The sequence below is a fragment of the Thalassophryne amazonica genome, chromosome 11, assembly GCF_902500255.1.
Source record: "Thalassophryne amazonica chromosome 11, fThaAma1.1, whole genome shotgun sequence".
NCBI lineage: Eukaryota > Metazoa > Chordata > Actinopteri > Batrachoidiformes > Batrachoididae > Thalassophryne > Thalassophryne amazonica.
Genome location: NC_047113.1, coordinates 107,879,490 through 107,901,886, shown reverse-complemented (window position 1 = coordinate 107,901,886; position 22,397 = coordinate 107,879,490). Strand labels below are relative to the sequence as shown.

Genomic DNA, 22,397 nt, shown 5'->3' with positions numbered 1-22,397 from the left:
CAACACATCCAGGTCCAGGTGCTATCAAAATAAATATAAAAATAGTTAAGCTGTCAAATTTACCATTTATGATGACTTATTTTATCCATCCATCCATTTTCTTCCGCTTTATCCGGAGTTGGGTCGGGGGGCCAGCAGCTCAAGCAAAGCCGCCCAGACCTCCCGATCCACACACACCTCCCCCAGCTCCTCTGGGGGAACCCCAAGGTGTTCCCAAGCCAGCCGAGAGATGTAGTCCCTCCAGCGTGTCCTGGGTCTTCCCCGGGGCCTCCTCCCAATGGGACGTGCCTGGAACACCTCTTCAGCGAGGCGTCCAGGGGGCATCCGGAAAAGATGCCCGAGCCACCTCAACTGACTCCTTTTGACGTGGAGGAGCAGTGGCTCGACTCCGAGCTCCTCCCGAGTGACTTATTTTATTTAAAGTCTGATTTATGCTTCTGTAACTCTGTAACTCCGTGTCATGCAATGACGTGCGTGACAGTTTTAAAGTTCTCCGTCTCTGGATTTTGCTTTGTTCTGGATCAATTTGACCCTCAACAAGGGTCTTGTTGAGGGTCAAATTGTTGTCTTGTTTCTTTCCACAATCGTCAAAGATAAGGTGAACAAGTTCCTTTTTTTCCAGACTTCATGCTGCAAAGTTGTGGACTTTCTGATCCGTTTATCAGCGTGTGCTATATAATATGATGGGAGACATTTTCATAAATTAAATAGCTGATTTACATGCACAGATTAACAGCCAACGCTATTTCGAACCCAAGATGGCACCAGGAGTGACCTGGCCGAACATGACCCAATTTTTTTTTTTTAACTGGTCATGTTGCTACTCTTTCAATTAAGGCACACTAACTCAAAGCTAACTCCTGTGGAGTTAAATTTGTCTCATTAATACCAGCAAATGCACAGAGGGTGATGTACAAATGCTCCTTGATTTCCATAAGTTCTGCTTTTGTCTAAAGCTCGTGTACACGCACACACAAAACCTCCTGCAGACGCAAATATTGTTTTTGTCTGATTAATGGAGGGACTTCTTTGAAAATGTACAAATTGTATGGAAGACAACAGGATCTTAATAATTAATAGACAACTGCAAATTATAAAGAACACAAGGGTCATATGGCTGAGGGTATTTTAGCATCACGTTATATATACTTTGTACTTGGTTGTCAGTTGAAGGAACACAAACCTTCAGATGGCAGTTTTATTGTTCCTTTTCCACTTTATCCAGCAGGAGGAGACACGAGGCTCTTTAACGCTCCAGTTCAGTTGACTGACCAGGGCACCACAGAAGAAGCAGCTGAGGGTCCGTCCAATCTGCCCCCATACAGCAGACTGACCTGATCCACGTCAGACCCCAACTAATCCTCACCACGGACCACAGTCTATGCGGACGACACACTTCTTACTTTTGCTGGAGATTGCAGGCAGGACTCAGCCTGCGCGCACACACACACACACACACTTCAAGTCGTGGCAGTTCTGGGCCCTATTAAAAACACCTCTGAATAAATGGACATCAGCTGAGGGATGGCAAAAGACAGATGGTTCCAGTGGTGAGGAGGATGTTGAAGTTTGACCTGATGGATCGAGATTCTGACCAAAACTAATAATGTTTAACGTATCTGAAGCAGTGACGTGTGATCCTTAAACAAACTAGATTTATAGGTAAATATCAAGGGTCCAAGCACCACCCCCCCCCCGATCAGGGGCCATGGAGGAGCAAGCAGCAACACAAAGTACATGTTTTATTTTGCCCAAAATGTATCGGTTTGTATTCGGGGGTGGTGACACGGCGATGATGCAGCGGCGAGCTGACTGGCCAAAACAGAAGAATCTCTGCTGCAACCACATGCAGATGACCAGCATTCAGTCTGAAAGAGCACGTTTCTGTCCTCATGTCATCTTTACATATCCGGACACGTCTCATTCAGTGGGAGCATCTCGACCAACGCCTCGCGGCACCTTTTACCAACGCGAGTACAAGAATTGTTCACAGTGTGACAGATGAAGCTGGCAAGTTTGGCATTTGGCACATCCATTAATGTGAGCAGATTTAAAGCTATTTAAGGTGTTCTAAAATTTATTCAAAATGACCTGATTTTTGTTGTAGAACGATTCATCATCACCTTTGGTCTAATCGTAAAATGGAGCTTCGTAAGACTTCAGAGCATGTTGGTGCTCTGAAATTCATATAAATATGGTTTCTAGCACCATCTAGTGGTGCAGTTCCACCAAATCTGGCACTGTGACTCTACCAGAGGCCATCCACCTATCCGCCAAATCTCATGCCATTCAGTTATTCCATTAATGAGAAAGCCCATCATTAATTAAATGGCATCACCTATCGGCAAAGTCAAGAAAAAAATAGAGGTTTTGACACTAAACTGGCTTTAATACATCAAAAATCCAGAGAAGAGTTCACGCCACCTTATTTGACATATTTTGCACATTTTTTGTACCTTGCTCTACGTACTACAAACAGTATTCTGGTTGAAGCTGGTAAATTTGGCAGCATTCAAGTCCATCCATTAGTGAGAAAGCATGTTTCAGCTGTTCTCACAAGAATTAAAAATATGAAATCATTTTTTTATGAGGTGATTTTTCAGCAAGACTCTCAGGAAAATCTGCATGAAATATTGACTAATTTGGACCTTTGAAATTCAAAGGAAATCAGCTTTACATCAGAAAGTAAAGAGTGGTCAAACTCAAAGCCACAAAAACTGCAAACAGCGCAACAAGGTTTAAGGTTTCTGGTCTAATTACAGAGATTTGCAAACCAGACAATGTTTTGACACACTCTGGATTTTCTACGTCAAAAAACCCACAGTGACTTTGTTTGGGCCAATTCTGCATATTTCGCAATACTGACAAAAAAATTCCAAGCAAGACTGTGTGAGTCCTACAGGGTTGGAACAGGCTGCACCGCTTTCCTCTGGTTGACCCCATGGATCAAAGGTTATTAGTGTGACCAGGTTTTTAATCATCACAGCACCATCTAGTGGTTTTCACCAGCAGGTTTTTTTCTGTCATCTAACCAACCCTGTAAATTTCACAATTCAACTTGGCCTGGTTTAAACTGCTCAAACACTTTATGTGCCTCAAAAGACAAAAAAACAAAAAAAAAAAAACAGCACAAATGCAAAACAAATCTCAAAGCTTTGTATGTGACCTCGCAGAAACATTTTAAGTATTACACGCAGTTTGATGCAATCCATAAACTAGAGATATTTCTCAGTGCAGTTGTTTCTTGATTTTTGTCATAAAAAGCAGATATTGTTGAGATTGTCGTCCTATAATCCAGAGGCTGTCACATGTCAAAATCAAAGACATAGTCAAAGTTTACCGTAGCAACAGTGTCTTCATGCCAAATTGGACATTCTGTGAGCAGACCCACACATTTCTCCATCTCGTCATCAGCTGCATCGAGTTAAATACATCACTCCAACCAAATCCATTAAATCAAAAACACGTGGCATCGTCCTCACTGCACTAGTTTCTCATTGTTCACGTTTGTGCAGCAGCGCAGTCAGGGGCGGAGCAATACATCAAATGCGAAATGGTTTTAATATTTTGCCATCGTTTACGTGATATTTTATGGTCTGAAATCTCAGGTGATTACCAATCAGATTTCTAACCGATCAAATGTAAAATGGATTAGAATCGATTCTTATTCACTCATGTAACAGCATATTTTTCCATCCAGTGATGTCGTCGGCATTTCTGACACGTTTTTCACATCAATATTTGACTCCTGTGTTTATATATATATGAGGTCTGTGATAAAAAAAGTGGTCCTTTTTATTTTTTTCAAAAAATAAATGGATTTGATTCATATGTTTTTACGTCAGACAAGCTTGAACCCTCGTGCGCATGCGTGAGTTTTGTCATGCCTGTCGGTGACGTCATTCGCCTGTGGGCAGGCTTTGAGTGAGGTGTGGACTCCCTCTCCCGTCGGAATCTCTTTGTCTGAGAAGCTGCAGGGAGACGGCGCGCGTTGCTTTATCAGATTTTTTCAGGACCGGTGAGGGATATCCGTGTGGACACTATTCGAGAAATTCAGCTGGTTTTCGGTGTAAAGTTTAACGGCTGATGAGAGATTGTGGAGTTTCTTTCGCTTTAAGCACAGCCCACAAAGCGGATCGGCGCGGCGCGGTCTGAGGTGGCGTCCGTCTGGCTGTTTCGAGCTGAAAACATCCTAATTTAAAGCTCTGTTCACCCAGGACATCGTCAGAGAAGTTTCAGAAGAAGCCGGCATCAGGAGTTTACCCGGACATTCCACTGTTAAAGGAGATTTTGTAATGAAAGAACGTGCGGACAAATTTGCTGTCGGATCCGTGATGACGTGGCAAATCCGTCTGCGCCGCGACATGAAAAACACCTCCGTGTCGAAAACCATTTTGTAAAATTCAGGCGGCTTTTGATGGCTTTCAACAAGTGAGTATCTGAGAAATTGTTTAACAGCTTGTTTAACGGCCCGACATGCGAATCTGCCGCACGTTCTTTCATTACAAAATCTCCTTTAACAGTGGAATGTCTGGATAAACTCCTGATCCCGAATTCTTCTGAAAGTTCTGTTATCTCACGACGTCTTGGGTCCACAGAGCCTGAGATTAGGAAGTTTTCAGCTTGAAACAGCGAGACGACGCCGCCTCGGAGCGCAGATCGCCATCAGGCGCCGTGGGCCGTCCTTACGGCAACAGTAAAACTCCAAAATCTCTCATCAGCCGTTAAAATTGTCACCGAAAACCAGCTGAATTTATCGAATGGTGTCCACTCAGTTGTGCCTTACAGGTTTTGAAAAAATGTTGATCAAACAAAGCAGCAGTCTCTGAGCCATTCCTAAACAATGAAAATCGACGAGAGGGTGGGCGACTCCTCACTCAAAGACTGCCCACAGGCGAATGACGTAACCGACAGGCGTGAAAAAACTCTCGCATGCCCACGAGGGTTCAAGCATGTCTGAAGTAATCACACGTGATTCAAATCCATATGGTTTTTGAAAAAAATAATAAGGTCCATTACTTTTCTCACAGACCTCGTACATATTTTTTGACATGAATATTCATTCATGTCCATGTAACAGAATCAGAATCACACAAACACATGCAGTTTGAAATAAATTCATCACAAAGTCCAATTTTAGTTTGTGTGAACTTTAGTGACAACTGACAATGAATTCATGGAGAACTTTGCTGCCTGTGCCATCACCAACACGACTTAGGATCAAAGACTTATCAGGGAGTTAGTTTTTCATATGAAGCAGGATTTTAGACAAGTGTGTGTTTCAGTCTGTCTTTAACCACGCCCACTTGAATTTATTCCTAATGGACTGTCACATTTTAAATCACCTTTGTGCTGAAGAACAACGTTTTCGTCCATGATTTGATTTGCTGCTTCAAGACGCTGCCGGGTGATTCTTGGACTACACGCACTTATGTCCTTTGATCATATTGTATGAAAAACAGAAAAAAAGGGGAAATTTCACACTTTCATAGTTATCTTTACAATGAAAGTGTGTTAAGAAATTTGTTCTAGTTTTTCACCTTTTTTCAGCATCATTATATGTAAATATTGCCGTTTTGTGCTTGTCCCACACCCAGACATTTGATCTTCAATGATAAAAATGAATGGTAAAGAAACTTTTTTCTAATGTTTTAAAATATCTCTGAATAAAATATCAGTAAAATAATCAAAACATAATTGGGGTATTCAATGTCATACAACTGTTGTGATTTTTTTAAACAAAATGTAGTTGTCCCACACTATTGCCGTAATTTCCACCACAACACTGTAATGTTCCTTTAAACAGTTTGTATGAAAGATTGTTCGGGTAGTTTCTATGGAGATAAACAGTGACATCAGAGCACATGTATATAGCGCCAAATCACAACAAACAGTTGCCCCAAGGCGCTTTATATTGTAAGGCAATGGTGTGGTGGAAATTACATTTACAAGGCCAATAGTGCCCGTAGTTAAAGAATCACCATGCCGCTGATGTTACAGTCAAATCTGTAAGGCCATCCCTGATTGGCTGCTGCCTGTATGATCAGCAGCTCCCAATGAAGACTTGAAAAGGTGAGACTGCAGATCCCGACCGCCCCGGGAAAACAAACAAACAAACAAGCTGACACAGATGGAAAAACACGGACTTCTGGGAATTCCCAGGAGAATGCCATCACTGCTTCAGGTCTTTTGAGTTCAGAGAGGAAACAATGTGATTGTTTTTGCCCAAACGCTGATCTGTGCTTTGTGAGGACTTTGATTTGCACTGAGAGTTTAAAAAGCTGCACTTGATCCGTCAACCTCACTGAAAAACCAAACGGATCCATTTGATGACAGTTTGTACCATGATCAATAAACATGTTTGAAATCAGGATCTTCTACGAGTGTGTGTCGGTGTGAACCACAGGAAGGAGTGACTGAGGAAACATTTATTTACCCTTAGAAGACAAACCGTGATGGAGGCGTGACACGAGGAACGCTGAGTGTCCACGTGGTTCGTGAGGAGGGCGTGTGTTGATGTCGTCCTTGAAGAAGACCCCGTGTGCCGCTAGTCAGCAGTTCAGGAGCCACAGGCCCAAAAATCACTCACACATCAGCTACGGCTAAAGGAGATCCACAGCGCCACCAAACATCACACGACTGACTGAGACGTGCTGACGACAGGCTGCCGTCTCTCTCTCTCTCTCTCACACACACACACACACACACACACACACACACACACACGCTGCGAGGCAGAAAATTAAACACTTTTAATGAGGATTAAAAAGGGTTTTTGGGGACCTCCTGGTGGTTGCTGCTGCCTCACAGCGTGGTGATGGTTTTGTGGAGTGGACGCAAAGAGTGGGTGTGCCTGGACATGCAAGAACATGTCCCGTGAGGCTTCATCATGGCGTTGCTGTGCGCCATGCGGCACCGCCGTGATGCGCGAAGCCTCCGCATCTCTTTCCATGACAAAAACTCCTGTAACAGTGGAATGTGTTGTTCATTTCCAAACTGGACGCTGTGTTTTATCCTGGACGTCGTCTGACTAGCACAGGAATTGTGAAAAGACGTGGACATCAGCACTTTTTTGGCACATTGAGACAGACGTGCGGAGGAATTCCGCACGTCGCGGCGGTGCCGCATGGTGCACAGCAACACCGTGATGAAGCCTCACAGGACATGTTCTGGCATGTCCAGGCACATCCACAGTTTCTCGGATAATCACTCGATGGAAAAACCACCGACAGCTGTCTGAACGCCATCTCAAAGCCGTCCTGTGAGACCAAAACGGAGGTGGTTTTGTCTCGCTCCAGTAGAGAATCCATCGTGATGCGCGAAGCCTCCGCTCGGCTTTCCATGACAAAATCTCGTTAATAGTGAAATCTGCCGGAAAATGGTTGATGTCCAGCTCTTGTGATAACCAGAGAAATGGCACACGATGGTCACGGATCCAGACAGCCATCCGTTTAGAAATGAAATGGTTGTTCAGCCTGTCGATGGCGGCTTCGGAGCACGGCGCACCCCACAGCCGCTGGGGGCCGTCCTTAAAGCAACAGTAACACTCCTTATTCTCTGTGAAGCCCGTAACATTTTCACCAAAAGCCAGATAAATTTTTCTAATGGTTTCCAGCTGCCAGTCTCTAACAGTTTCTGAAAAAATTCTGATGGAAAAAAAGCCCAAATCATTCCAACATTTCCTGACAATGAAACGACGACGAGGGGGCTGGACCACTCCTCACTCAAAGCCTGCTCACAGGCGAATGACGCAACCGACAGGCGTGGAAAAATTCATGCATGCGCACGAGGGTTCAAGCTTGTCTGACGCAATCACGTGATTCAAATCCATATGGTTTTTGAAAAAAATAAGGTCGGATACTTTTCTAATAGACCTCGTATAACAATATGAATGTAGGAATGATAATCCAGCCCTTCTGTACATGTGGCAACAGGTAGATGAATCAAAATTATTACATAAAGAGCTGTTCTGAAAGACAGAATTCATGTTGTGGATCAGTGATCAGCTGGTGGAAATAACCGCACGAGTCAATGTGCGCGTTCACAAGCACTGATTAATTTACTGCTCTGATATATTCAATCATCTTTACACGTATTTATTCTCCCTTTTGACAGTTTTCTGTTATAAATAAATCAATATACAACCCCTGGCAAAAATGATGGAATCACCGGCCTCGGAGGATGTTCATTCAGTTGTTTAATTTTGTAGAAAAAAAAGCAGATCACAGACATGACACAAAACTAAAGTCAATTCAAATGGCAACTTTCTGGCTTTAAGAAACACTATAAGAAATTAGGGGAAAAAAATTGTGGCAGTCAGTAACGGTTACTTTTTTAGACCAAGCAGAGGAAAAAAAATATGGAATCACTCAATTCTGAGGAATAAATGATGGAATCATGAAAAACAAAAGAACGCTCCAACACATCACTAGTATTTTGTTGCACCACCTCTGGCTTTTATAACAGCTTGCAGTCTCTGAGGCATGGACTTAATGAGTGACAAACAGTACTCTTCATCAATCTGGCTCCAACTTTCTCTGATTGCTGTTGCCAGATCACCTTTGCAGGTTGGAGCCTTGTCATGGACCATTTTCTTCAACTTCCACCAAAGATTTTCAATTGGATTAAGATCCGGACTATTTGCAGGCCATGACATTGACCCTATGTGTCTTTTTGCAAGGAATGTTTTCACAGTTTTTGCTCTATGGCAAGATGCATTATCATCTTGAAAAATGATTTCATCATCCCCAAACATCCTTTCAATTGATGGGATAAGAAAACTTGTGCATTTATTGATGATGTAATGACAGCCATCTCCCCAGTGCCTTTACCTGACATGCAGCCCCATATCATCAATGACTGTGGAAATTTACATGTTCTCTTCAGGCAGTCATCTTTATAAATCTCATTGGAACGGCACTTATGATGAATACTTTATTGAGCAAGTTAAAAACATTTATACATTGCGCACATTCATCTTTGAAAATCCGTACATTACTCAAAGGGAGTAGAATGAAGTAAAACTTATATTTTCTACCCCCTTTCACATGTTTATTTTCGACTACGCGGACAAAAATAAATAAATTTTGAGATCATATATACCTATATAAACACAGACCTTGCATTATACATATAAACATGTATTTACATAAATACACTACCTCTATACACACACTAGATTCAATGAGATTTGACAGTATGAACACTTTTAACCCACATACATGCACCCATGGGCACCCAGCCCATGCATGCATGCACGCACATTTATCTATATTCGATTAAACTTGATATATTAATTTTTTTTTTCCCCCCACACACATGTATCATGGGCAACTCGTGTGCATTCATATTTCCCATATGTTCGTCATGCCCAAATAATATAACAGTTTAGATCCACAAACATACACACTAAGAATTATGTTATTCAGTTTCATATTTTTTTAATATTTTGAGTTTTAAATTCCTTTTGAATTGATGTACTGTAGTACACACTTTGATGTCCTCAGGTTATTCCATAAATCCACCCCATGTCTCGTAAGGCACATTTGTTTCATTGTTGTACGAGCAGTTTTTTCAAATTATATTTCCTTCTTAGATTGTAATCTCCCTCTCTTTCACTAAACAATTTTTGGAGGTTATCTGATAGTAGGTTTTGTTTCACTTTAAAAATAATTGGTAAAGTTTTAAATTCTGCAAGATCTCTAAATTGTAGTATTTTGGATTGTAAAAACAGTGTACTCGTATGATCTCTGAAGCCTACATTATGGATGATTCTTATTGCCCGTTTCTGTAACTTAAAAAGTGTGTCTACATTACTTTTATATGTATTACCCCATACCTCAATGCCATAGCTAATATATGGTAATATTAATGTGCAATAAATAATATATAAGGACTCCTGATCTAAGAAATGTTTGGCTTTCCCCATTATGGAAATACTTCTGGCCATTTTGGATTGTATGCTAGCAATGTGGGGTTTCCAGCACATCCTGTGATCAATTATTATTCCTAAAAATCTATGTTGGTTAACCCTTTCAATAGGAACCATGTCAATTTTAAGATTTACTTTTGTTTTCATTTCTCGGTTTCCAAAGAGCATTAATTTTGTCTTTGAAATATTAAGTGACAATTTATTACTATCAAACCAATTTTTTAATTTAATAATTTCTATTTGCATTTCGATCACAAGATGTTCCAGGTTTTCCCCAGAACATACTATCATTGTGTCATCAGCAAAGAGGATAAATTTCAGTTTTTCAGAGATGAATTGCAAGTCATTAATATAAATTAAAAAAAGTTTAGGTCCTAAAACGGACCCTTGTGGAACTCCACAATGTATCTGTTTAAACAAAGATTTATATTCTCCTATTTGTTAAATAAGATTGGAGCCAATTTAGTGCAATACCTCTTATGCCAATTTTTTCCAATTTACGTAATAATATGTTGTGGTTAATAGTATCAAACACCTTTTTTTAAGTCAATGAAGATCGCCATTGTATGTTTCTTTTTATCAATATTTTATTTCTTCCACTAAATCAATTAAAGCTAAAGTTGTTGATCTATTTTTTCTGAAACCATACTGGTTATCATTTAATATCAATGTATTGATCTAACCATACTGTATATAGTTTTTCTAACATTTTTGAGAATTGAGATAACACAGATATAGGTCTATAATTTGAGAATAGATACTTATCTCCACTTTTATATATAGGTGTAATTTTGGCAATCTTCATTTGACTTGGAAACTCTCCATTAATAAAAGATAATTTCATTAATGACTTGTTTAATTATTGTAGTGTCCAACTTATTGCAATCTGATTTTTTTTTGCCATCAATTCATTAAGTGTTTATTATTTCCATTTCGTCTGTTGCTGATAGAAAGAATGAATTTGAGTTTACTTGTTCAGTACCCATTTCTGAGGCTGAATATGGCATTTTATTTCAGCTGCCAATTCTGGCCCTATATTGACAAAATAATGATTAAATGCATTTACTAGCTCTTCACTGTTATAGATCTTTTTATCACTGTCAATGAAATAGTCCGGCAAGGTACTACGGTTCTCCTTTTTCCTGATGACACTATTTATTACATTCCAGAGACCTTTAATATTTCCCTTGTTTTGTTCTATAATACATCTTTTTACAATTCCTTAATACACGTCAACTTATTTTTGTATATTTTATATTTATTTTCTGTTTCGATTGTTCTTCCTTTAATAAATACCCTGTATAGCCAGTTTTTCTTTTTACAGGCACTAATTAAACTGCTTGTCATCCAGCACCAAACAAAAGTTCCAGCATCATCACCTTGCCCAATGCAGATTCGAGATTCATCACTGAATATGACTTTCATCCAGTCATCCACAGTCCACGATTGCTTTTTTCGTATGTTTGCCTTTAACAACCTTCCCATGTTGTTTGTATTTGGTCCAGAGTTTAGACACAGCTGACTGTGAACAACCAACATCTTTTGCAACATTGCGTGATGATTTACTCTCTTTTAAGAGTTTGATAATCCTCTCCTTTGTTTCAATTGACATCTCTCGTGTTGGAGCCATGATTCATGTCAGTCCACTTGGTGCAACAGCTCTCCAAGGTGTGATCACTCCTTTTTAGATGCAGACTAACGAGCAGATCTGATTTGATGCAGGTGTCAGTTTTGGGGATGAAAATTTACAGGGTGATTCCATCATTTATTCCTCAGAATTGAGTGAGTCCATATTTTTTTCCCTCTGCTTGGTCTAAAAAAGTAACCGTTACTGACTGCCACAATCTTTTTCCTGATTTTAGTGTTTCTTAAAGCCAGAAAGTTGCCATTTGAAATGACTTTAGTTTTGTGTCATGTCTGTGATCTGCTTTTTTCTACAAAATTAAACAACTGAATGAACATCCTCCGAGGCCGGTGATTCCATAATTATTGCCAGGGGTTGTATATGGCTTAGAACATAATACAGTGATAGAGCAGTGACCACAGCACACTTTTTTTTTTTTTTTAATTGGAGGAAGACGGAGCGCGCAGCGTGTCGACACAGTGTGGATTCTGATAATGATGGAGATGATCCCTCTTTTGTTCTGGACAAGGAACCAGAGCAGGTGGTCCACCAACGTGCGCACAGGTCTCCACAGCTTCTGTTTGCAGTTTCTCCAGGACTCAGGCGCTATGAGTCCCAGCGCCGAGTCCTGGAACTCAGATGCAGACACACACTGCTGCAGCTGTGGCTCCAGGCACGTTTCATTAAAGCGTCGAGATCGTGAGCTTCGGTTTTGTTTAGTTCCTCTTTTGTCCCTTTTGCACTCTTGCTTCGCAGACTGTTCGGTGATAAAAGCTCTTTCATCCACCTTTTCTCAACGAATTGTGACTTTTTATTTTTTCCCTTCATTCTGGAATTGTCGTGTGCCGTGTGACTGGGCTATTAAACCAATAATTAAAGTATTAAGAAATATATTTGTCATTTTCTTTGTATCAAATTGCAAACAGCAGAGATCAGAGAGTCAGCACGTTCTGTGGCCACAGAGCTGTGAAGAGCAGCTGGAAACTGTCTGTTCCAAGCTTAAAAAAAATAACTCCACCATGAAAATCCAACCCTTTTCTTGAAGTATGATAAAAAATACAGACCTCTACATTCATTGTAGGTGGGAAAAGCTGCAAAATTGACAGTGGATCAAATACAGTAGTGTTCAAAATAATAGTAGTGCTATGTGGCTAAAAAGATTAATCCAGGTTTTGAGTATATTTCTTATTGTTACATGGGAAACAAGGTACCAGTAGATTCAGTAGATTCTCACAAATAATATTAGTAAAAAAAAAAGTAGAAAAGGGGGTGTTCACAATAATAGCAGCATCTGCTGGTGACGCTACAAACTCAAAACTATTATGTTCAAACTTTTTTTATCAATCCTGTGAATCACTAAACTAGTATTTAGTTGTATAACCACAGTTTTTCATGATTTCTTCACATCTGCGAGGCATTAATTTTGTTGGTTTGGAACCAAGATTTTGCTGGTTTACTAGTGTGCTTGGGGTCATTGTCTTGTTGAAACACCCATTTCAAGGGCATGTCCTCTTCAGCATAAGGCAACATGACCTCTTCAAGTATTTTGACATATCCAAACTGATCCATGATACCTGGTATGCGATATATAGTCCCAACACCATAGTAGGAGAAACATGCCCATATCATGATGCTTGCACCACCATGCTTCACTGTCTTCACTGTGAACTGTGGCTTGAATTCAGAGTTTGGGGGTCGTCTCACAAACTGTCTGCGGCCCTTGGACCCAAAAAGAACAATTTTACTCTCATCAGTCCACAAAATATTCCTCCATTTCTCTTTAGGCCAGTTGATGTGTTCTTTGGCAAATTGTAACCTCTTCTGCACGTCTTTTATTTAACAGAGGGACTTTGCGGGGGATTCTTGCAAATAAATTAGCTTCACACAGGCGTCTTCTAACTGTCACAGCACTTACAGGTAAATCCAGACTGTCTTTGATCATCCTGGAGCTGATCAATGGGTGAGCCTTTGCCATTCTGGTTATTCTTCTATCCATTTTGATGGTTGTTTTCCATTTTCTTCCACGCATCTGTTTTTTTTGTCCATTTTAAAGCATTGGAGATCATTGTAGATGAACAGCCTATAATGTTTTGCACCTGCGTATAAGTTTCCCCTCTCCAATCAACTTTTAATCAAACTACGCTGTTCTTCTGAACAATGTCTTGAACGTCCCATTTTCCTCAGGCTTTCAAAGAGAAAAGCATGTTCAACAGGTGCTGGCTTCATCCTTAAATAGGGGACACCTGATTCACACCTGTTTGTTCCACAAAACTGACAAACTCACTGACTGAATGCCACACTACTATTATTGTGAACACCCCCTTTTCTACTTTTTTTTACTAATAGCCCAATTTCATAGCCTTAAGAGGCTTGGTCTTGTTGGATTTGTGAGAATCTACTGAATCTACTGGTACCTTGTTTCCCATGGAACAATAAGAAATATACTCAAAACCTGGATTAATCTTTTTAGTCACATAGCACTACTATTATTCTGAACACTACTGTACTTATTTCCCCCACTGTATGTCCATTAAATAATGTGTTTAACATTTTTAATGTTATTTAATTTATTAACTTAGACTTTGACAGAAAGATGCAAAAAATAACTTTGATCTTACAAATATTACAACATAAATCTAATTTTTTATTATTCTTGCTTTCAATGCATCTAAAACCACCCAAAATTAGTTAAAACAGGGTTTGCCAAGAATGCTTTAGTGGTATAAAATCATATAGCTTTGGGGGCTCCCTGAAGCTACGGGGCTAGCCCTAACCCTGTAGCTTCAGGGAGCCCCCAAAGCTATATGATTGGGGTTAGCCCTAACCCAAAGGTATGAGTCACAATCACATAATTTACCCGGCACTAAAATGCTCCTTGATAGAACCCTGTCCTCTGTCTGTCCAGGCACCTGCATGCCCTCCCTCAGTAAATCCATAAGCATCTTCTTTGGCCTCCCTCTCCTCCTCCTGCCAGGTGGCTCCATCCAGATAAAAACAGGACAACGTCTGAGGGCTAACTTCTGCTCTCATATCGCCCACTAAGGTAACCCAAACAGCACCTGTGCTTCCACTGTGACTTCCAGGGTTTATCCTTCAGTCGTAAAGCGCCTACAGATATGGGGAACTTATCTGAGAACATTGATTCTACAGGTACGGTACGGGACGTGGCAGAGTTGATGTTTGTGTTCTGGGTAACGGAGTGGCCGTATCCCACGGGTTACTGATGAACAGCAGACCTGCTGGAGGTGGTGCTTACACACAACCCTGCACCCTCTGTGCCCTTTCTGGACTCGGATTGACACCTGTGGTAGCACGTGTCTGACGCGACATGCATGTTGTGAAGTCACGGAACCTTCCATGAGACACGATACCATATTTGAGCGCGCCCACACAAGGCAAAGCAGAACAGACCACAGCTCAGAGGGAGGAAACAGGACACCGTCAACCTCTTCTGCACACAGACGAGTGAACGTAGGGGGCTCGGGGACAGACGAGGTCAGCAGGCAGCACGCATTAAGGGCTTCAAGGGAGGGGGGATTTTTTTCCCCCCCATTCACACGTTACCTTACTTAAAGCAAATTTTCTTCAGTTACTCAGCTCGTCTTTAACTACACAGTAATGTTTTACTTCACCACATTAAGCAAACCAAACCATAAGTGGACTGTTTGGCTGAGGAACTGATCAAGCATTTAGAGTTTTGGCTTCTTGTTGAGGACCAAAGTGTAGTTTTTTTCCTCAAAAAGCATTCACAGTAATGTAGGCATTGAACAAACACTTCCTCCTCTGGAGGAACCCGCCCCCCTAGTCAGCAGCTGCCGCACCCCCAGCTCCTGGTCTCCTTCCCCCCATCCTCCTGGCCCTTGTCCAGACTGACGGTGCCTCTTGACTCCAGATGTGGCTGGCTCAACACCAGGGGCTTCTGCGACTTCAGCTTGTGTGCCACCGTCATAAAAATGGCCTCCACGTGGTCGCTGTTTGCGCCGCCAAAGGTTCCATCTCCCTGGCTGCTGGGATTCTTTGCAGACGTCTCAAACAAAGGCATCGAGTGAGCGTCAGCAAACTGCTGTGCCACATCTGTGCTCACTTGAACCGAGTCCTGCAGGTCGCACTTGTTCCCGACAAGGATCCGGGGAACCTCCGTGCCCAGAGCGTGCTGTCTGCACTCCTCAATCCAGGCGGGAAGACTGCGAAAGCTGGCGGTGTTAGTCACGTCGTAGACAAAGACGACAGCGTGGACGTTACGGTAGTAATGCTGCACCATGGACTTCCTGAAGCGCTCCTGTCCTGCAGTGTCCCACAGTTGGATCTGCCGAGAGAAACGGATCCGCGTGAAACAAAGACAGAAAATATTCAAATCAATAAATAATCAAATATTAAATTACAATGAAGAAATTAGAGTAGATTATTCTGGAAATGAAAAAGACAAATTCATGTTTTTACAACCCAAGTCCCTCAAACATTTTTGTCATTTGGAGTGTTTGGAGAGGAAGAATGTGTTTGTGGGACCGAGGTTTAAAAGCACTATTCTAATCCAATTACATTTTTTTCTGCAAATCTGACTGAGACATTTCAAACCATAAAATATCACGTAAAAGTGACCTCTGTGGACCCCACGCGCTGCTATGCAGCTGAGAGTGACACAAACTAGTGCAGCGAGGATGAAGCCGAAATGCGTGGATTACTATGGATTTACCTTGATGCAGCTGAAATCTGTGGGTCTGCTCTCAGAATTTCCAGTTTGGCATGAAGATGCTGCTGCTACGGTAAACTTTGAAGAGCTGACCAAACCCTTTCACAACAATTCAAAGACCGAATTACTGACAGAAAAACAAACCGTGCAAACAATGGAAATGGATTAGAAGAGGAGTAAGTCTGGTGTGTCTGGTGATTTGCAGACGTTCATGGGTGATTCTTTAACTACGGGCACTATTGGCCTTGTAAATGTAATTTCCACCACACCATTGCCTTACAATATAAAGCGCCTTGGGGCAACTGTTTGTTGTGATTTGGCGCTATATACATGTGCTCTGATGTCACTGTTTATCTCCATAGAAACTACCCGAACAATCTTTCATACAAACTGTTTAAAGGGACATTACAGTGTTGTGGTGGAAATTACGGCAATAGTGTGGGACAACTACATTTTGTTTAAAAAAAATCACAACAGTTGTATGACATTGAATACCCCAATTATGTTTTGATTATTTTACTGATATTTTATTCAGAGATATTTTAAAACATTAGAAAAAACATTTCTTTACCATTCATTTTTATCATTGAAGATCAAAAGTCTGGGTGTGGGACAAGCACAAAACGGCAATATTTGCATATAATGATGCTGAAAAAAGGTGAAAAAGTCATCATAGACTACTAGAACAAATTTCTTAACACACTTTCATTGTAAAGATAACTATAAAAGTGTGAAATTTCCCCTTTTTTCTGTTTTTCATACAATATGATCAAAGGACATAAGTGCCGTAGTCTAAGAATCACCCATATAGGCCTGTCACGATTAGGAATTCCTGGAGACGATTAATTGTCAGACAAATAATCGCGATTGATGAATATATCGTCTTTTTTTTCTTTTTTCCCCTTCTTTATATTCTACTATCGTAGTATAATTTACACAACTCTGGAAGAACGTTTGGCTTCTGTGAGTGGAGAAACTGGGAACAGTACAACATTTTTATTTTTATCTTCATTTTACATATAGTCCCAACTATTTCTGATTTGTGGTCGTTTCTGTTGCATTTCTGAAATTGTTTCTCCGCATCAGTCACGTTTTGTGCTTAAACACTATATTAAGCTCAAGACTGAACAAATAAATACCTTTGGACAATAACAGCTGTTCTCACCTGCTTGTTGTGATCTGTGCATCTGAACATCACTACAGCTTCTTCACAGCAGGGGTTTTTTTAACCTGTGTATGCGGAATTTTTGCTGAGTTCATTCATATATTCTCATTTTTTAAAAATGTTTTTAAAGATATGTGACCGTTTATTTCATCTCATGATCTCATAAATTCAGTATACGACGTGCACATGGTGTGAACAGGACGGTAACGGCAGAATCACACCGGGAGAGAAAGTTCAGAGAGAAGTAAAGGCGGCTCCATGGTTTGGTTTGGTTTTTTTTAACATGTTCACTCAGGTTAAAATCTCTTTCTGCTCCGCGCTCGCTGTGTGCACTGATGGTTCTCTGACTGTAACGTGTCGTGCCTCCATTCAGGAATCTCCCTGTCCTACCCCCTCCCTCGCAGTCTGTTGACTCTGTGCGTACACACACACACACCGACAGCTCCTTCGGTAAACTCCGTATTTTAGACGGCTTTGAAGAAGAAAGCCACTGTTTTAATCGCCCGTCTTATCCAAACAGCAGGACGGATCGCTCTTCACCCTCCATGTTATTGTCCTGCCTTGAGACGAGAGCGAAACAGAGTGAGCGAGGCTGCAGAACAATGATGTCAGATTCTGACTCGTTTTATGCTTTGTGGATAAAATGAATAATTCACGGTAATCGCGAATATGAAAAATAATCAGGACTGGCAAATATTGTAATAATTGTGACTGCAGTAGACATTCATGCTGGATTACGATGCAAATATCTGTTTTACTCCTTTAAAACTCCTTTTTACCTGAAAAGACAATTTATAACTGTAAAATCCAGCACGAACATCTGCAAATTATCAGACACAACAGGGTTATTCCCTAAATCTGTCTCATGTATCTGTCTTCAAAGAGACATTGTTGGGCTGAGCTCAAAATGGGGACAAAAAGTGTCAAAATTCAGAAATCCTCCAAACCTGTAGTAAAGTACACCATGGTGTCAAACAAAACTTCACATGGTTTGGTCCATCATGTGACTGGGCACGTGGACGGATCAATGTCATTCTGGTCAAATGTCAAATTTGCCAATACAATCAAGATCATTGTAGTGTCAAAATTATTCATTCAATGTCTTAACATAGCCTGCCTAAAACTTTTGCACTGAACTCTTTCTGAAGGCCCTGTGTGACCTAAAGAGCAGCCGCATTAATAACCACAGTGTTGTGCACGTGACTGTTTGCTGTGGCCCCGCCTTTCTCTCAATGTACAAACGATCTCCTCGATCTCAGAAATGCTGTGATCACACACACACACACACACTCACACTCACACTCCTGCTGTTCACACTTTTGACTACTGCATGCGTCTTGAGGCCTCAAATTAAAAGCCTGTTATTTTAACCTGCCAATTTCTTGACTTGTTTCCATAAACAGCCTCAGACACTTTGACTTAAAATCATTTTTGCCTCCACATCATCAATTCATGTTGTCCGACTTGAGAAATTCAGCAAAACAACAAACTGACCCTGGAAATTTCAAAACATTCATTTTAGTGGCTGAAAATTTTCTATTCAATTTCAATTTATTTTCATTTATATAGCATCAAATCACAACAGAGTTGCCTCAAGGCGCTTCACACAGTAAGGTCTAACCTTACTAACCCCCAGAGTAACAGTGGTAAGGAAAAACTCCCTCTGAGGAAGAAACCTCAAGCAGACCAGACTCAAAGGGGTGACCCTCTGCTTGGGCCATGATACAGACACAAATTACAGAACAATTCACAAAACGAAGATACAGGAAATGTTGCTGGTGCACAGGACAGGAGGGTTACAGAAACAGACACCACATCCATCTCTGGATGGAGCTGCACCTTAAACAGAGAGAGAAAAAAAAACAGAATCAGACATCAGAAAGACAAGAAATACAGTATAATCTGTCAGCATTAAACAACAAGAAGAACAGAAGAAATACTAAGGTGATCACTGGCTGCTAGCCCTAAACTTCACTAAAAGACCCAGAAATGTTTATATTTTTTAAAATTCCAATTATTGCTGGCACATGATTGTGAATCTTTATAAATACTAAGAAATGGCAAAGCCCTGATGAAGGTCTACAGACCAAAAGCCCAGTTTAAAAAAAGAAAAATTTAAAGATTTGCTTGGAGTTAAGAGTCCAGAAATGTTTTGTTACCAACGTTACCTAACCCTCTCTTGCTTGCCTCTACTGGTGGTTGGCTCTCACTGCGGTATTGTATCAACAGTCTTAACAGTCTTTTTCAAGACTTTTTTACTTTTTACCTTTTTACTTTTTTACCTTTTTACTTTTTTTTTTTACTTTTTTACTGTGCTCCAACGCCTAAGGAAGACCTCTAACGGTCGAAACATCGCGACGGAGCACTTTTATTATTTTATTTTATAAGCTAACTAGCTTGCTAACGCTTTCGTTTTATTTTTTTTATTTATTTTTTTTTTATTTTTTATTTTTCTCTTTTAGCACTGTTGTCGTGCGTTATCTGTGCTGCTCCACAGCGTGTTTAGTTGATTTTTATTTTATTTTAGCACCGTTGTCGTGCGTTCGCTGTTGTCGTGCGTTGCCTGTGCTGCTTCATGGCCTGTTTGGTGCCTTGATTGGGGCACTCCTTCTGCTGAATCACCTTTAAATTATTTACACATTATTCACTTTGTGTGTTTTTAGGAATCCGCTAGGTTGCGTAGCTACTAGCTCTTAGCCGATTTAGCATGGCGGCTTCTCCTGTCTCTCCCGTACTTTTCTGCTCTGGGTGTGAAATGTTTAGTTATTCCTCGGCCTCCTTTAGCAGTAACGGTACTTGTAATAAGTGCAGCTTATTCATAGCTTTGGAGGCCAGGCTGGGCGAATTGGAGACTCGGCTCCGCACCGTGGAAAATTCTACAGCTAGCCAGGCCCCTGTAGTCGGTGCGGACCAAGGTAGCTTAGCCGCCGCTAGTTCCCCCCTGGCAGATCCCGGGCAGCCGGGAAAGCAGGTTGACTGGGTGACTGTGATGAGGAAGCGTAGCCCTAAACAGAAGCCCCGTGTACACCGTCAACCCGTTCACATCTCTAACCATTTTTCCCCACTCGACGATACACTCGCCGAGGATCAAACTCTGGTTATTGGCGACTCTGTTTTGAGAAATGTGAAGTTAGCGACACCAGCAACCATTGTCAATTGTCTTCCGGGGGCCAGAGCAGGCGACATCGAAGGACATTTGAAATTGCTGGCTAAGGCTAAGCGTAAATTTGGTAAGATTGTAATTCACGTCGGCAGTAATGACACTCGGTTACGCCAATCGGAGGTCACTAAAATTAACATTAAATCGGTGTGTAACTTTGCAAAAACAATGTCGGACTCTGTAGTTTTCTCTGGGCCCCTCCCCAATCAGACCGGGAGTGACATGTTTAGCCGCATGTTCTCCTTGAATTGCTGGCTGTCTGAGTGGTGTCCAAAAAATGAGGTGTGCTTCATTGATAATTGGCAAAGCTTCTGGGGAAAACCTGGTCTTGTTAGGAGAGACGGCATCCATCCCACTTTGGATGGAGCAGCTCTCATTTCTAGAAATCTGGCCAATTTTCTTGGATCCTCCAAACTGTGACTGTCCAGCGTTGGGACCAGGAGGCAGAGCTGTGGTCTTATACACCTCTCTGCAGCTTCTCTCCCCCTGCCATCCCCTCATTGCCCCATCCCCGTAGAGACGGTGCCTGCTCCCAGACCACCAATAACCAGCAAAAATCTATTTAAGCATAAAAATTCAAAAAGAAAAAATAATATAGCACCTTCAATTGCACCACAGACTAAAACAGTTAAATGTGGTCTATTAAACATTAGGTCTCTCTCTTCTAAGTCCCTGTTGGTAAATGATATAATAATTGATCAACGTATTGATTTATTCTGCCTAACAGAAACCTGGTTACAGCAGGATGAATATGTTAGTTTAAATGAGTCAACACCCCCGAGTCACACTAACTGTCAGAATGCTCGTAGCACGGGCCGTGGCGGAGGATTAGCAGCAATCTTCCATTCCAGCTTATTAATTAATCAAAAACCTAGACAGAGCTTTAATTCATTTGAAAGCTTGTCTCTTAGTCTTGTCCATCCAAATTGGAAGTCCCAAAAACCAGTTTTATTTGTTATTATCTATCGTCCACCTGGTCGTTACTGTGAGTTTCTCTGTGAATTTTCAGACCTTTTGTCTGACTTAGTGCTTAGCTCAGATAAGATAATTATAGTGGGCGATTTTAACATCCACACAGATGCTGAGAATGACAGCCTCAACACTGCATTTAATCTATTATTAGACTCTATTGGCTTTGCTCAAAAAGTAAATGAGTCCACCCACCACTTTAATCATATCTTAGATCTTGTTCTGACTTATGGTATGGAAATAGAAGACTTAACAGAATTCCCTGAAAACTCCCTTCTGTCTGATCATTTCTTAATAACATTTATATTTACTCTGATGGACTACCCAGCAGTGGGGAATAAGTTTCATTACACTAGAAGTCTTTCAGAAAGCGCTGTAACTAGGTTTAAGGATATGATTCCTTCTTTATGTTCTCTAATGCCATATACCAACACAGTGCAGAGTAGCTACCTAAACTCTGTAAGGGAGATGGAGTATCTCGTCAATAGTTTTGCATCCTCATTGAAGACAACTTTGGATGCTGTAGCTCCTCTGAAAAAGAGAGCTTTAAATCAGAAGTGTCTGACTCCGTGGTATAACTCACAAACTCGTAGCTTAAAGCAGATAACCCGTAAGTTGGAGAGGAAATGGCGTCTCACTAATTTAGAAGATCTTCACTTAGCCTGGAAAAAGAGTCTGTTGCTCTATAAAAAAGCCCTCCGTAAAGCTAGGACATCTTTCTACTCATCACTAATTGAAGAAAATAAGAACAACCCCAGGTTTCTTTTCAGCACTGTAGCCAGGCTGACAAAGAGTCAGAGCTCTATTGAGCTGAGTATTCCATTAACTTTAACTAGTAATGACTTCATGACTTTCTTT

General features: G+C 41.0%; 2 protein-coding genes across 2 annotated transcripts in view; one reads left to right on the top strand and one right to left on the bottom strand.

The window, feature by feature from the left end:
• Positions 1 to 1,475, top strand: part of zgc:113425 (uncharacterized protein LOC541425 homolog) — a 99,557-nt gene extending 98,082 nt beyond the window's left edge. Inside the window, exon 6 of the mRNA XM_034180982.1 lies at positions 1,229 to 1,475. Within this exon, the coding sequence (XP_034036873.1) occupies positions 1,229 to 1,338 (110 nt within the window). The 3' untranslated portion in view covers positions 1,339 to 1,475. The remainder of the gene's footprint in view (positions 1 to 1,228) is intronic.
• A 12,730-nt stretch (positions 1,476 to 14,205) lies between these two features.
• The window catches only part of rab33ba (RAB33B, member RAS oncogene family a), a 31,515-nt gene continuing 23,323 nt past the window's right edge, over positions 14,206 to 22,397 (bottom strand). Inside the window, exon 2 of the mRNA XM_034181006.1 lies at positions 14,206 to 15,861. Coding sequence (XP_034036897.1) covers positions 15,361 to 15,861 — 501 coding nt within the window. The 3' untranslated portion in view covers positions 14,206 to 15,360. The remainder of the gene's footprint in view (positions 15,862 to 22,397) is intronic.